At 39.6% G+C, this 13,222-nt stretch overlaps 1 protein-coding gene across 1 annotated transcript in view; it reads right to left on the bottom strand.

Annotated features, from left to right (window-relative positions):
* TPK1 (thiamin pyrophosphokinase 1) overlaps positions 1–13,222 on the bottom strand; it is a 335,721-nt gene that overhangs the window by 119,830 nt on the left and 202,669 nt on the right. Inside the window, exon 7 of the mRNA XM_082691650.1 lies at positions 7,916–8,062. Within this exon, the coding sequence (XP_082547776.1) occupies positions 7,916–8,062 (147 nt within the window). The remainder of the gene's footprint in view (positions 1–7,915; positions 8,063–13,222) is intronic.

The following is a 13,222-nucleotide window of genomic DNA, read 5'->3' as shown; positions in this document are numbered from 1 at the left end:
CTCTCCAAGAAGAGCAAGTTTAGGTGGGTGAATGGCAGAGGAAGGAATGGGTATTAGCACTTGGGGTTATGGAAGAGGAAAGTCGCTCAATGCGACAGCCTGTCCTTGGAGAGGAGATGCCTGGTGGTCCTTTTCAGACCACTGTTGCCTGAGACCTACCTCAGGGTTAGCACCCATTTTCTTTCAAAGGAACACTATGTATCACTTGAGCAAATCACTTGACCTTCAAGTCCCCGCAATTCGTTGTCCATAAAATGATCTTTAAGGTTTTAAACCATTACACTAATACTTAATGGTTCTATGCTACTATATAGTTTTGTTTTCTTTTTTTAAGCAGGCTCCACACCCAACCTGGAACCCGTGGTGGGGCTTGAATTCACGACCCTGAGATCAACCCCTGAGCTAAGATCCAGAGCTGGACACTAGACTGAGCCACCCAGGTGCCCCTACGATATAGGTGATATTCTGAGAATCACTTCCCTGGTGCCGTCGCTGAGGAGGTGGTCCTGGGTGTGTACATGTGGCTAGTCAGACCCATACCCTCAGCTCACAACAGAAACCACCATGCGTGACAGATTTACATCAGAGACATCCAGCTTCTGTCAGACTCTGAACATGTTTCCTTTGTATTCATTACCAGCACGGCCAATGTCTGATTTATAAAATGTGAGAAATTTAAACAGCAAGAAATTGTCCTAGTGAGTGAAAAAACAAGTAGCAGTAAACATGACTAAGATCACGAGGAAGAAATATTTACAACATATTTAGAAGTTTGCTCAGGTGAGATAAAAAGTGATGGAAGTCAGCTCTGTAACACCATTCCCCTGCATCAGATACCGGAATCCTGACTAGGAATCACTGAACGAGGTTTAGGATAATGTAAAAGGCATGCCTTATTAACTCTTGGACATCTCATTTCTTGGTCATAAATCCTATTAACTTGTATTACCAACTGCCATAAAACTTGCAGATAAAAGATAATTTATGCTCAGTGTACAGAAGCTAATGTTTCTGCACTCCTGAGAAGCACAGGACCAGAAAATGAGAAAGTACGTATGAGAAATCTGGAACCATCCACACTCTGCATGGCTAGCATGATAAACATGGCTGGGAGCACCTAAATGTCTTCATAAGGAATATAGCCTAACTAGTAATTGATATCAGTCGTGTTTCATGTCAAAAATGTCTCTCACTGGTTTCATAAAACCTCCTGCTCATAAAAGGTTATAAAGTCTTATTAAGAAGACATTTTGGAAAGTAAAAGAGAAATGCTTGCTTTTAAGGGAGGAGCTATTATGCATTCTATTTTTAATTTTCTATTTGAAGGACCGTTCAATCTGCCATTTTTAAAGTAAATGCTACCTGCTTTCGCTCATAATGGCAGTTTGACCCACAGTAAGTGAAATACACCAAAACACAACGTAAAGGACGTTATATATTCAAAATAAACCGGCTAAAAAATTCCAAACATTTTTCCATATGTATATAAACCTGGAACTACACTATCTCCCCCTTGTTTTAAAATTCAATTTGTAATAACCAAAATAAGTCACAGAGAGGGGACTGAAGAGAGAACGCGGATGAAAGACTAAGGTTTGGTACGATCTCTGTAACACTAAGGGAGTGACTTCTGGATGCACAGGTCAGCCGGCAGTGACCAGATCAGCCTGATCGACAGAACTCTCGTGAATGAAGGACGCTTACTTATTTACGTAACAGTCTCAAGAGAGACTCACATGTAGATTATTACTGAAATGCTAAGATTATTTGAGGGTTTAGGTGGCTCTTTAAAAAAAGATCCAAAAAAGCACATTTTAGTCGCATGGTCTAAGGCTATCATTGCCACTTAATAGACACAGGCGACATCTCTTAGCAAAGCACAGCACCAAGACATTTTTATCAGTCCTACCAACAGGTCCCATAACATGTCTCATCCTTGCTATTATCTTCAATTTCAGAACCAATTCCAGAAACACTGTTCTCAAAAATAATACTCAAAATAATTAACATTTACACTGATTTTCACCACTTTTGAAGTATTTTAGCAAAGCTCAAAGGTAATCTCATTCAATTTTCTTAAATGATAAAAATTCTTGACGTATGTAGATTTTTTTATACTTGAGGGAAATTCAGAGTCATTTTTAATTTAGGTGAACAATGAGGTGGGATATACCCTTACAGTGTACCCCAAATTCATCTTATTTTAAAATATTGTGGAGAATAATTACATGCACACACACACACACACACACAACTCTAAACACATACCAACTGCCCACTCAGTAAAACACTGTTCATGGATAAATACCAGCCTATGAACTATAACTTGTTTTAAGAGTTTGATATTTGCTATCCAAAATCTATAAAGAACTTACTAAATTCAACACCCAAAGAACAAATAATCCAATCAAGAAATAAGCAGAAGACATGAACAGACATTTCTGCAAAGATGACATCGAGATGGCCAACAGACACTTAAAAAGTTCTCCATTACTCGGCATCAGGGAAATACAAATCAAAACCACAGTGAGATAATACCTCACACCAGTCAGAGAGGCTAAAATTAGTAAGTCAGGAAACGACAGATGTTGGCGAGGATGCGAAGAAAAGGGAATCCTCCTACAGTGTTGGTGGGAATGCAAGCTGGTGCAGCCACTCTGGAAAACAGTATGCAAGTTCCTCAAAAAGTTGAAAATAGAGCTACCCTACAACCCAGCAATCACACTACTGGGTATTTACTCTAAAGATACAAATGTAGTGATCCAAAGGGGCATGTGATTATAGCAGCAATGCCCACAATAGCCAAACTACGGAAAGAGCCTAGATGCCCATCAACAGATGAATGGATAAAGATGATGTGGTATTATACACACACACACACACACACACACACACACACGATGGAATACTATGTGGCCATCAAAAAGAACCCGAAATCTTGCCATTTGCAATGACGTGGATGGAACTAGAGGTTTATGCTGAGCGAAATAAGTAAATCAGAGAAAGACAATTATCATATGATCTCTCTGATATGAGGAATTTGAGAGACAGGGTAGGGGACCATAGCAGGTAGGGAGGGAAAAAATGAAACAAGATGGGTCCAGGGAGGGAGACAAACCGTAAGAGACTCTTAATCTCATGAAACAAACTGAGGGTTGCTGGGGGTTGGTGGGACGGATAGGGTGGTGGAGTGATGGACATTGGGGGGGATACATGCTATGGTGAGTGCTGTGAATTGTGTAAGCCTGATGACTCACAGACCTGTACCCACGGGACAAATAATACTTTATATGTTAATTAAAAAAAAAAAAACACCAGTTTGATATTTGCATGTTAGGCCACTAACCCCAAGAAAGAAGAAAGTAGTGTAGTGGAAAGTATAGAGTCAAAACACTTTGCTGTGTGACTGACATATCTGTCCTGCTTTCCTCACAGAACTGTTATGAAGTTAAAATGAGATGCTTCTTGTAAAAGTTCCAAAATTATCTTCCTTTCTGAGAACAGCTATTTATTGACTTTCAATTAAAAAATACATTTCAAAAGTTTCAAACCATTCTTTATTCGGCACTGAAGCATACCAGATTGGTTTTCTTGGGCCCTGGTTCCACAATATTTGAAAATGGTTTCAATTTAAAGTTATGAGGCTTCTTCTGTCCATTGTGATTGTGACTGTGATCAGTCCTATTAATTACGAACGTTAACTTTAGACACCCTTTTTGAATATATCCCCAAAACATACACACTGCCTAATACAGATGTATGCTCTAGCACATGGATAACATCACACATAGTTCTATGAAAACACACATGGCAAAGTCAGTTCAGCTCAATGATCTGAGTCCCACTTCTAGAATGCAAAATGGTTCTATGCACTAATTTTAGTATAGCTTTCAATTAATTTTTAGTCTAATCACAGTTCATAAGTATATAATTAAAACTGCTTAAAAATATGGCAACTATATAAGATTGGTTCATATCCTAAATCCTCAAACATACTCATTTTGACTTTTGCATTTATACCATTAATTGTCTTAGTGTTCTCTTCCTAAAAGCAGTTGAAAAGCTGGGACCTTGTATGTATCTCTCGGGAGATTTTTTTGCAGGGGGTGGGGGGGGAGCAGGCTCCCTGCTGAGCAGAGAGCCCCATGTGGGGCTCAATCCCAGGACCCTGAGATCATGACCTGAGCCGAAGGCAGAGGCTTTAACCCACTGAGCCACCCAGGTGCCCCCCAAGTTATTTCAATGAGACAAAAGCACAATATCACACAAAGACCCTAGGAGGCATTGTTTTGGAGAATGTAGACTATGATACAAAACTTTGTTGGGAGAACTAAGGATTCTGTTTTAACAATTAATTAAAGTTTAATATATCTTATAAATAAGGAAAAAAGTATTCTCCTAAAACTTATGTAGGTCATGATTCCAGACTTTCTTCCCAAACTTCAGTTTCTGGCAGTTTGAGAGAGACAACGTTCTGTGTTCACACAGTAGTTCCTCTTCCTGGGCCACAGCGTTACTTACCTAGACTGCCTTGCAGTGGCCTGGGGAGTGTCACTGTGTCCTCCACCAAAGGTGACAGAGGACAGAGCTGGCCTGGCCTTTAAAAACATGCAGTGCCACTTTCTAGCTATCTTTTTCACAGATGCCACAATTTCTTTCCGTTGGCTTAGATACAAAATGGAGGATGCCGCCCAAACCAGACCAGATATTCTACTCTGATATCCACTCAGATATTCCACAGATAATCTCATGTAAGCCTCTGAGATTGCGGGTTAATTACTCCTGTAACGTAGGCAGGGTAACACCATACTTACAGAAACAGTATGACAAATTAGTACTCTGACCAGCTTAATAAAAAGTGCTAGAAAATAATTAAAAGAAATCTTTTAAAAGGCATCAAACATCTGTTGTTTTCTTTTTTTTAAGGGTACTCAGAAGCCAAAAACTGAGGTTGGACTGAAAAAGAAAACCAAATCTAACTTTCATCTTTGAAATATTTGGTTTACCAAAGCAGATGAACTTGAGCTTTGGTTTCCAAGACATCGAAGTAAGGAAGGTCATCAGGAGACAAGGCCAAAGGCCTGCCCAGGGTGGGAGTGCAAAAGGAGACTGCACCATATAAAGCAGAGACTTCCAGTGGGAGATGAGTACAAATAACCTCCCGCCGGACCACTAGGAAAACTGCCGACCGAGCCCTGGCACTCTGCAGCTGTCAGAAAGTCTCCACAGATGTCCTAAGTTGTTAATGCCTACAAATAACTGGGCTGGGAGTCTGCTCTAAATTCTCCCTGGACTCAATTTTAACTCACACTTCAAATAATTCCCACAAGTGAAGCTCCCAGGAATATAAGGTCGTGGCCAAAAATCATCACACACAGAAGGAATCGAGGTTACAAAATATAAAAGTGAAAGTGAATATAAAAGACAGTGGATTTATAAAGGCCACAGGTTTTAGAATTATTCTAGACCATAAAGTATGACAATTATGTTTTAAAGAAAGGTCTTGAGGGGTGCCTGGGTGGCTCAGTGGGTTTAAGCCTCTGCCTTTGGCTCAGGTCATGATCTCAGGGTCCTGGGATGGAGCCCCGCATCGGGCTCTCTGCTCAGCGGGAAGCCTGCTTCCTCCTCTCTCTCTCTGCCTGCCTCTCTGCCTACTTGTGATCTCTGTCTGTCAAATAAATAAATAAATAAATAAATAAATAAATAAATTTTTTAAAAAGGGTCTTAAAAAAGTGAGTACAGGACTAGCATATAAGAAAGCAGAATCATGGCAGGAATTTAAAGTTCTGCAGATTTAAATTTAAAGTTTGCTTTTAGCAGCAAACAGACCCAGCTAAAGCAGAAGAGTGGCATGGAGCACAGGTGATGACCTTCAGAATGCAGCCCAGGGAGGTTAAAGCACAGACGACATGAAAGAGAAGTTTGCAGATACACATGATACAACTGCAGGATCTTAACTACAATTAATTGGAGTTGCCAAAGAAGGCAGAAGAATAGTGCCAAGACAGTCTTTGAAAAACTAATGGCTGGGTTTTCAACAGACGACAGACAGCAACCTGTCGTTGGAGGAAATCCCCGAATCCCAAGCTGAATGCATCTTAGGAAGTCCACCATGGTCCACGTTACCATGATGGTACAGAACACCAAATGCAATGACCAATTCTTAAGGGCAAAAGTCATTTTTCAGATGTGGCTTTTTCTATCAGTTAATTTTCCATTTTTTACATTTTAAGAATTATTGTACTGCAGCTTCACCTACCTGGTTATCTGTTCACTAGAATATCTACCTACAGCCAAGTTACAGGTGACTACTTTAGCAATCATACCATCAATTCAATATAATGAAGCTCAATGATTTATCATGGTAGAAAGTTTCACGCTTCAGAAATTGTTAGAAGATTACTAGGTATTTAACAAATACATAATGAGAAATCTAAGAAGCATATCTGCTCATGTCATATGACTAAGTGAAATATTTTAATGACTTCTCATTCCCTACAGCAAAAACGTCCACACTCTACTGTACAAACTCAAGACTCTTCATGAGCTAAGTAGTTTTCTAGTTGCATCTTCTAGTATTTTCCATACCGCAGATCCTACGACATGCCCTGTGCCTCTCTCTTTCTTTCGTGGCTCCTTCTGCCTTGCATGGCTTCCTCACCATCTCCCACAGCAAACATCCACTCATTCTAGAAGATCCTGTTCCAATGTAGCCTCAAGAGAATGAAAACCAGGCATTCTGTCTCTTTAATTGGCTGCCACATCCCTGGGTAAGTAAGTGCCTGGCATATAGCAGGATAAATATCTGTTGAATTAACTGAGTGAATAAAATGTGAATGCCTGAGTGGGCTTTCCTTACTACACTTAGGACCAAATCATAGTCTTTCATCTCGTTTATGTACCAATTTTTTAACGGTGCTTTATGTTTATATTTTTACACATGACTTCTTCACCGGACATGTGTTAGCAAAAATCATGTTACTAGTTTTCTTAGCCCTCAACTGCCTAGCAGTGCAATGAATAGCAGGCGCTCTCTGTTTGTTGACTAAATAAATGGACAGTATGGAGTTTGAAAACTGAATTCTTCAGCTCTCTTTTCACATCTCATAGGAAGTGTTCCAGAAAGCTAGGCAATGCAAAGAGCAAGGAAAAAAAAAAAAAAAATGCAAAGCTGGCTGAACAACAGGGAGCAGATGGGGTAGAAGCAATGCTGGAAGTAGTACATTACAATGAGAGGCAAAAAAGAAGAACAACTGTCCACTATCTGCTAAAAATATTACCAGATGATTATTTTTCTAAATGAACTCACTGATCAACCTTATAAAACTTACTTAATAAGAATTCTGTTCTAAGCACTATGTTGATAGAAAATCTCCTTGATATTCATCATGGGAAGTGAATGACATGATCATTAGAAATTATTCTGAGGCAGTGAAATTAATAAGCAGGCAACCTATGAAGAGTAAAAGCTAAAGATTTTCTTTTTAGTGCTTAACAAAATCAAATCCAGTTTCCAATTATAACGACAACACTGAAAATATATGAGAATTCCATTTGAAATATTTGCCAAGCTTTGTGTTTCCTCTGCTGAGATTTTTCTCAAGTGGCATTCACATTCAGCTGCTCAAAATGCAAAAGTGTTAAATTTAATTCATAGTCAATTAATTAAAAGTTACAAGATTTTTTTTTTTCTGGGCATAATAAAATGAAAACTTTGAGGCTTCTCCTGTACATTTTTGCTGTTCCATGCTCTAAGGCAGTAGAACAGGGTAAACACAAGTAGGCCAACATGATCAACTTCACTCATGTGTCAACTTCAAAGACACACAGTAGGCTCGTGTTTTCTCCAAGTCTACTCGAATGTTAAAAGTTCTGTGGAAGCAAAGTGCTGACATTATATTTACTCTTCACTTACTGGTTGAAGCAGGTAGATGAGAGATTCCTCTTGGATTATTATAATTGGCACAGGAGTGATGCAAGTAGCTTGGAAGAGGGTGCTCACAGATGCCATAATCTGGTCAAAACGCCCACCAAGACCTCCCAAGGTCACGATTACATCTACCTAAGCAAGACAAAGCAAAACTGAAAGTCACACATTTAAAGTATTGTCAATAATTAAACAGCATCTAACAATGAAAAAGAGCTTCTAATACTGTATTTTCTGTGATAAGCCACAGAGAAATGGTAGATATCATTTCTTTTGTTCTGATGAAGGAATGAAGTTACTTGTTTAAAGTTGCATAATTGGTGAAAAGCAGTCACAATTCGAGACCATCTCTTTCAAGTATAAATTTTGTTTTTCCCGTCCGCCTGTTGACCTGGAAAACTAGTCAACGCTTCCTTTACAAGTCTGTTTATGTGTTCCTTCCATTTGGAATCTTCCCTGACTTCGCAGCTGGTGCCTCTCCCATCCACCCCACAGCATACCCATGGGCTCTTCTTATAAATACAAAGGTTCATCGCCCCACTAGAATTCAAGTATCTTGAGAACCTACACCATCTTTTTATTGAGCCTAGCAATATTGCCTAAACTTTCGGGGCTTCATTTTTATGTTCATGTGCAAAAATTGGATAATATTTGCCAACGGATAAGTTTGTTGTGGGATTTAAATGAGGTACTCAAAGGAGTTCAGTACAAAGCATTTAGAACATGTTCGTGACATAGTGATTCTTAAAAAATTATTAGCTATTACTCTTTTGCCATTTGCAATGATGTGGATGGAACTAGAGGGGATTAGGCTAAGCAAAGTCAGTCAGAGAAAGATACCATATGATTTCACTCATATGTGGAATTTAAGAAACAAAACAGATGAACATAGGGGAAGTGAAGGAAAAATAAATTAAGATAAAAACAGAGAGGGGAGCAGACCATAAGAGACTCTAAACAACAGAGGACAAACTGAAGGTTCCAGATATTTTTATGCCAATACAGCTTTATGTTATTTCCCCCTTTTTTTTTAAATTTTTTATTTTTTATAAACATATATTTTTATCCCCAGGGGTACAGGTCTGTGAATCACCAGGTTTACACACTTCACAGCACTCACCAAAGCACATACCCTCCCCAATGTCCATAATCCCACCCCCTTCTCCCAAGCCCCCTCCCCCCAGCAACCCTCAGTTTGTTTTGTGAGATTAAGAGTCACTTATGGTTTGGATCGGGGGTGTCTGAGTGTTATTTCCCCTTTTTAAAACAGATGAGGATTGCTAGAGGGGAGACGGGTGCGGGGATGGGGCAACTGGGCGATGAGCGTTAAGGAGGGCAGAGGATGTGGTGAGTACTAGGTGTTACATGCAACTGATCAGTCATTAAATTCTGCCCCTGAAACGAACAGTAAAGTATATGTTAACTAAATTGAATTTAAATAAAAATTTAAAAAATAATAAAAACATTAGTTCTTATTCTATCACCGTATTATTTTTGGTATTATTACAGTTATATGTTTTTAACATTTTTTGTTATTATTACCTATAGTTGGATATGTTGTTTTTCCACCACTTAACACTTTCAAGATAGCATTTCCTATAACTAAAGTATAATTTATTTAAATGTTCCTCTGTTGCTGAAAATGTATTTCCAGGATTTTAATATATAATATTACTTTGCTGCTTTCCTTCTATATAAGATAAAGGGTAAAGATGGGTTGTGGGGAAGTAAAAGAGAACGGAGGAACCTTCTCCTGAATAAAGCAGCCCACAGTGGGCTTGAGAAGAGAACACAAGGCACTGCCTCCTCCCATGACCCTACACACCTTCTTCTCTACTCATCCTAGTCTCATAATGTATCAACAGAGTCAAAGTGGATTTAGTCATTATGGAAGAGGAAAGACTGAGCATTTAAAGTAGTACAAGAAAACCTTAAAAATAATAAGAATGGACTGTAATAATAATCATTCCATCTGGAATAAAAAAGAAATTGCTTAAAAGTAGGGAGTATGTGGTTGTTGGGTTTTTAAAATAGTTCATGAAAAAAAGCTTAAATAAGATTTTGTCCATAAAGATGCCAAGGTTTTAAAAGAATAACGTTAACCAAGCACCCAGATGACCCGTATAGTTCCTAGAAGAAGAGTAAGTGGCATGAAGTCCATGAAGCCAAAGGCCGTGTTTCTCTGGTCCCATTGTGAATCGTGCCTAACACGTCAAAGACAGTCAAGGGTTTCATGAAAGAGAAAGTGAAGACACTGCAAGAGATGACACATCACTTAAGGAAGAAATAGCTTAATTGCTATATTGTGGGAATACGTAAATCAGAATGGGTTTCCATAAAAACACAAAAGGCAAATTATACAGAAGAACCAAGACATTGGAAATGAGTTTTCGGACTCTTTCAGAATGTAAGGAGAATGGGGTTTTTACTTTGGATAAGATACTTCATGTCAAAGCTAGAGTATCTTAAGACCCATACACAATACTGGTTTTGGAGATCTTTCAAGAACTCAAAACATTAGACTCCGGGTCCAAGAAGAGCATGCAACCTAGGAAGCACGTATTACTTTGAATACATAGACAGAAACAGGGATATCTGTTAATCTTCAGAGCAAGAGGGTAACTTGTAAGTAATTAGGCTTAGGCCTGCTGAGGAGACTGCTTCTGTTTGGGGGAAAGAGCTTCTAATCTTAACTAAGAGGAATTATTAGTAAGGCCACTCCAGACCAGTGGGGAATAGGCCCAGAAATTATATACCACCTCAGAAAAATTGAAGAGAATTTGCTCTAAACTGAAGAAAAAAAACTCAAAGAAGTTATGTATGAAATATAGCAAAATTGCTAAGGCTCTAGTAAAAAGCAAATGGCATATTCTTATGCACATAATCCTAAATTCACATCAGAAGCAAGGTCTAGTGAGAGTTTATTCACTATGCAGATTCTGGAATCCATTTTTTAGGTTCTCAATTTTTCATTACTATACTCTAAGCCTTGAGGGATCCCATAACCTTTAAGAATGAAATTTAATCCCCCTCTTCTGCACTGGGGTATCATGATGCATAAGCAGTATCTGTAGATCAGTGATTGAATTTTTCAGAATAGAGAAGCCGCAAGATTACTTCTCATCACGACTCATTCTCCCTACAGGAAGTATTTAGCAAGACTGATTAAAAACATTAGAGGATCAATGGGGGCTGCAGGCAGGGCGGTGGGGAGGGTCAGCTTGGGAGGTTTCTGCAGCTCTCTGGCGCTAGCTCTAAGTAGGACATCTGGATATTTACAGAGAGAGACAAGAGACAGACACCACCCCTGCACATTTACGTCGGGTTTACAAGGCTAGATTTACGTGTTTAGGACTACAATGCCACTGGGACAGCGTTCAATCTGAAACAGACCATTTGCAGACTGCCAGGGTGACTCTTCTGTGTGGATCCAAAGCCTTGTGCATTCATTTCTATTATCACCCCGTGTTTTTTGTATTTTTAAAACTTTGTATTTCCCGAGGCTTCAACATCTTCAGACAGGCTGTGAGCACCTGGCCCAGGAAAACAGATTCACAGGTGGTAAGTCTGGTCCCTGCCACAAGTTTCCGCTTCTTGCCCTCCCGACTATGACCTAGTGACATTCAAACAGACCAATGAAGTCCTAGCAAGCCTCTGATTGTCTACCCACCCCGACCCCCAGTAAAGCACTTCCCATGGGGCCTTGCTCTAGCTTACAGCCCCCCACCCCCCACCGTTTGAGCCTGCTTGCTGGGTGTTCCCCCCATGCAGCCTTCAGCCTGGCACACCAGGCCTGCCTTTCTAGGACCTCTCAGTATATCAAGGCCTTAAATTTCAGATGTCTGTGCCTGCAGCAGACAAAATTCCCAATTTAAGTAACATAATTATTCTTTACAATACACCCAGGCACACTTAGTTAAAACTTCTGATATACTTTAGTATCTCTCCTTCTAGAAGAGGCCCATGTATCGCAGAGGCTAGCCCCACAGTTCGCAACAGAGCAGACAGCAATATTTCCTGAGCTTCCATTAAGCATATAAAAACTCAGGAAAATTTGAATAAATAACCAGAGAGGCAAGAAGCTATCTGTTAGGCTGAGTTAACACCATCTCATTCCTACAAAAGAACACTTCCCTACTTAGCAAAGGTTCAAACAGTCTGTGGCTTTTGAAAAGAGTAACTTATTTCCTATGTTACTTCTGGTAATATTTATTGATCATTTACCTTGTGTTAGGTGCTATTCTAAACAATGATATATCAGTAAATTAGACGGAAACCTCTGCCTTCATGGCACCGATATTCAAATGGAGGATAAGACACAACTGATAGACATACAAATAAGCCTATTAGTTGGGAGGGGAAATGCTGTTAAGTGCTAAAATTGGGAGAATAACAGAGCAGGAGAGGAGAGGGAATGAGCTTCCACTTTCAGGAGCTAGAGGAGACTAGGCTGCACAAAGACCCAGAAGAGATGAGGGCCATGGCCATGTTTACGGTACAGGGGCAGGATTCTTCAGATAGCAGGTTATGTTAAGGCCCTGAAGCACTGACAGAGCCCCAGGCATTTTCAAAGAGTATCAGGAAGCAATCTGCTAAAATTAAATGAGAAATTAGTAGAAGATATCAGAGTAAAATGTAAGTATTAGATTCGTAGAGACTTGTTAAGCCACTGTAAAGTCTCTTTCATTGGCATTAAGTGGGGAGCCATTCTGAGCAGAGGAAGACATGATCCATGTATTTCCAAAATCAGTATGTTCCAGAATTTCTCCACTTCTCAATAATCACAACCTCATGACAACCATGGCTCAAGCCACCAAAATCACCAGGGGGTAGAAGCCACCATTATATCACACCTGAAGCGCCACATAACACAGGTCCAGTAAGTATTTTTTTGAATAGGGGCGCCTGGGTGGCTCAGTTGGTTGAAGCCTCTGCCTTCCGCTCAGGTCATGATCCCAGGGTCCTGGGATCGAGTCCTGCATCGGGCTCTGCTCAGCGGGGAGCCTGCCTCCCTTCCTTTCTCTCTGCCTGCCTCTCTGCCTAATTGTGATCTCTGTGTGTCCAAAAAAAAAATCTTAAAAAAAAAAAACCAACCAAACAAAGGAACTATATATAAAACCCCTAGAAGAAAACGTAGAGGAAAAGACCCTTGACATTGGTCTTATCAACCCTTTTTTAGAAATGCCACTAAAAGCACAGGGAACAAAAGCAAATATTAAAAAGTAGGACTGGACTGCATCAAACTAAAAAGCTTCTACACAGCAAAATAAACAATCAACAAGAGGAAAAGGCAGT

This window comes from Mustela nivalis (assembly GCF_964662115.1).
Source record: "Mustela nivalis genome assembly, chromosome: 12".
Lineage (NCBI taxonomy): Eukaryota > Metazoa > Chordata > Mammalia > Carnivora > Mustelidae > Mustela > Mustela nivalis.
Note: the sequence above shows the minus strand (reverse complement) of the source record. Positions and strands in the feature narration are given on the sequence as shown.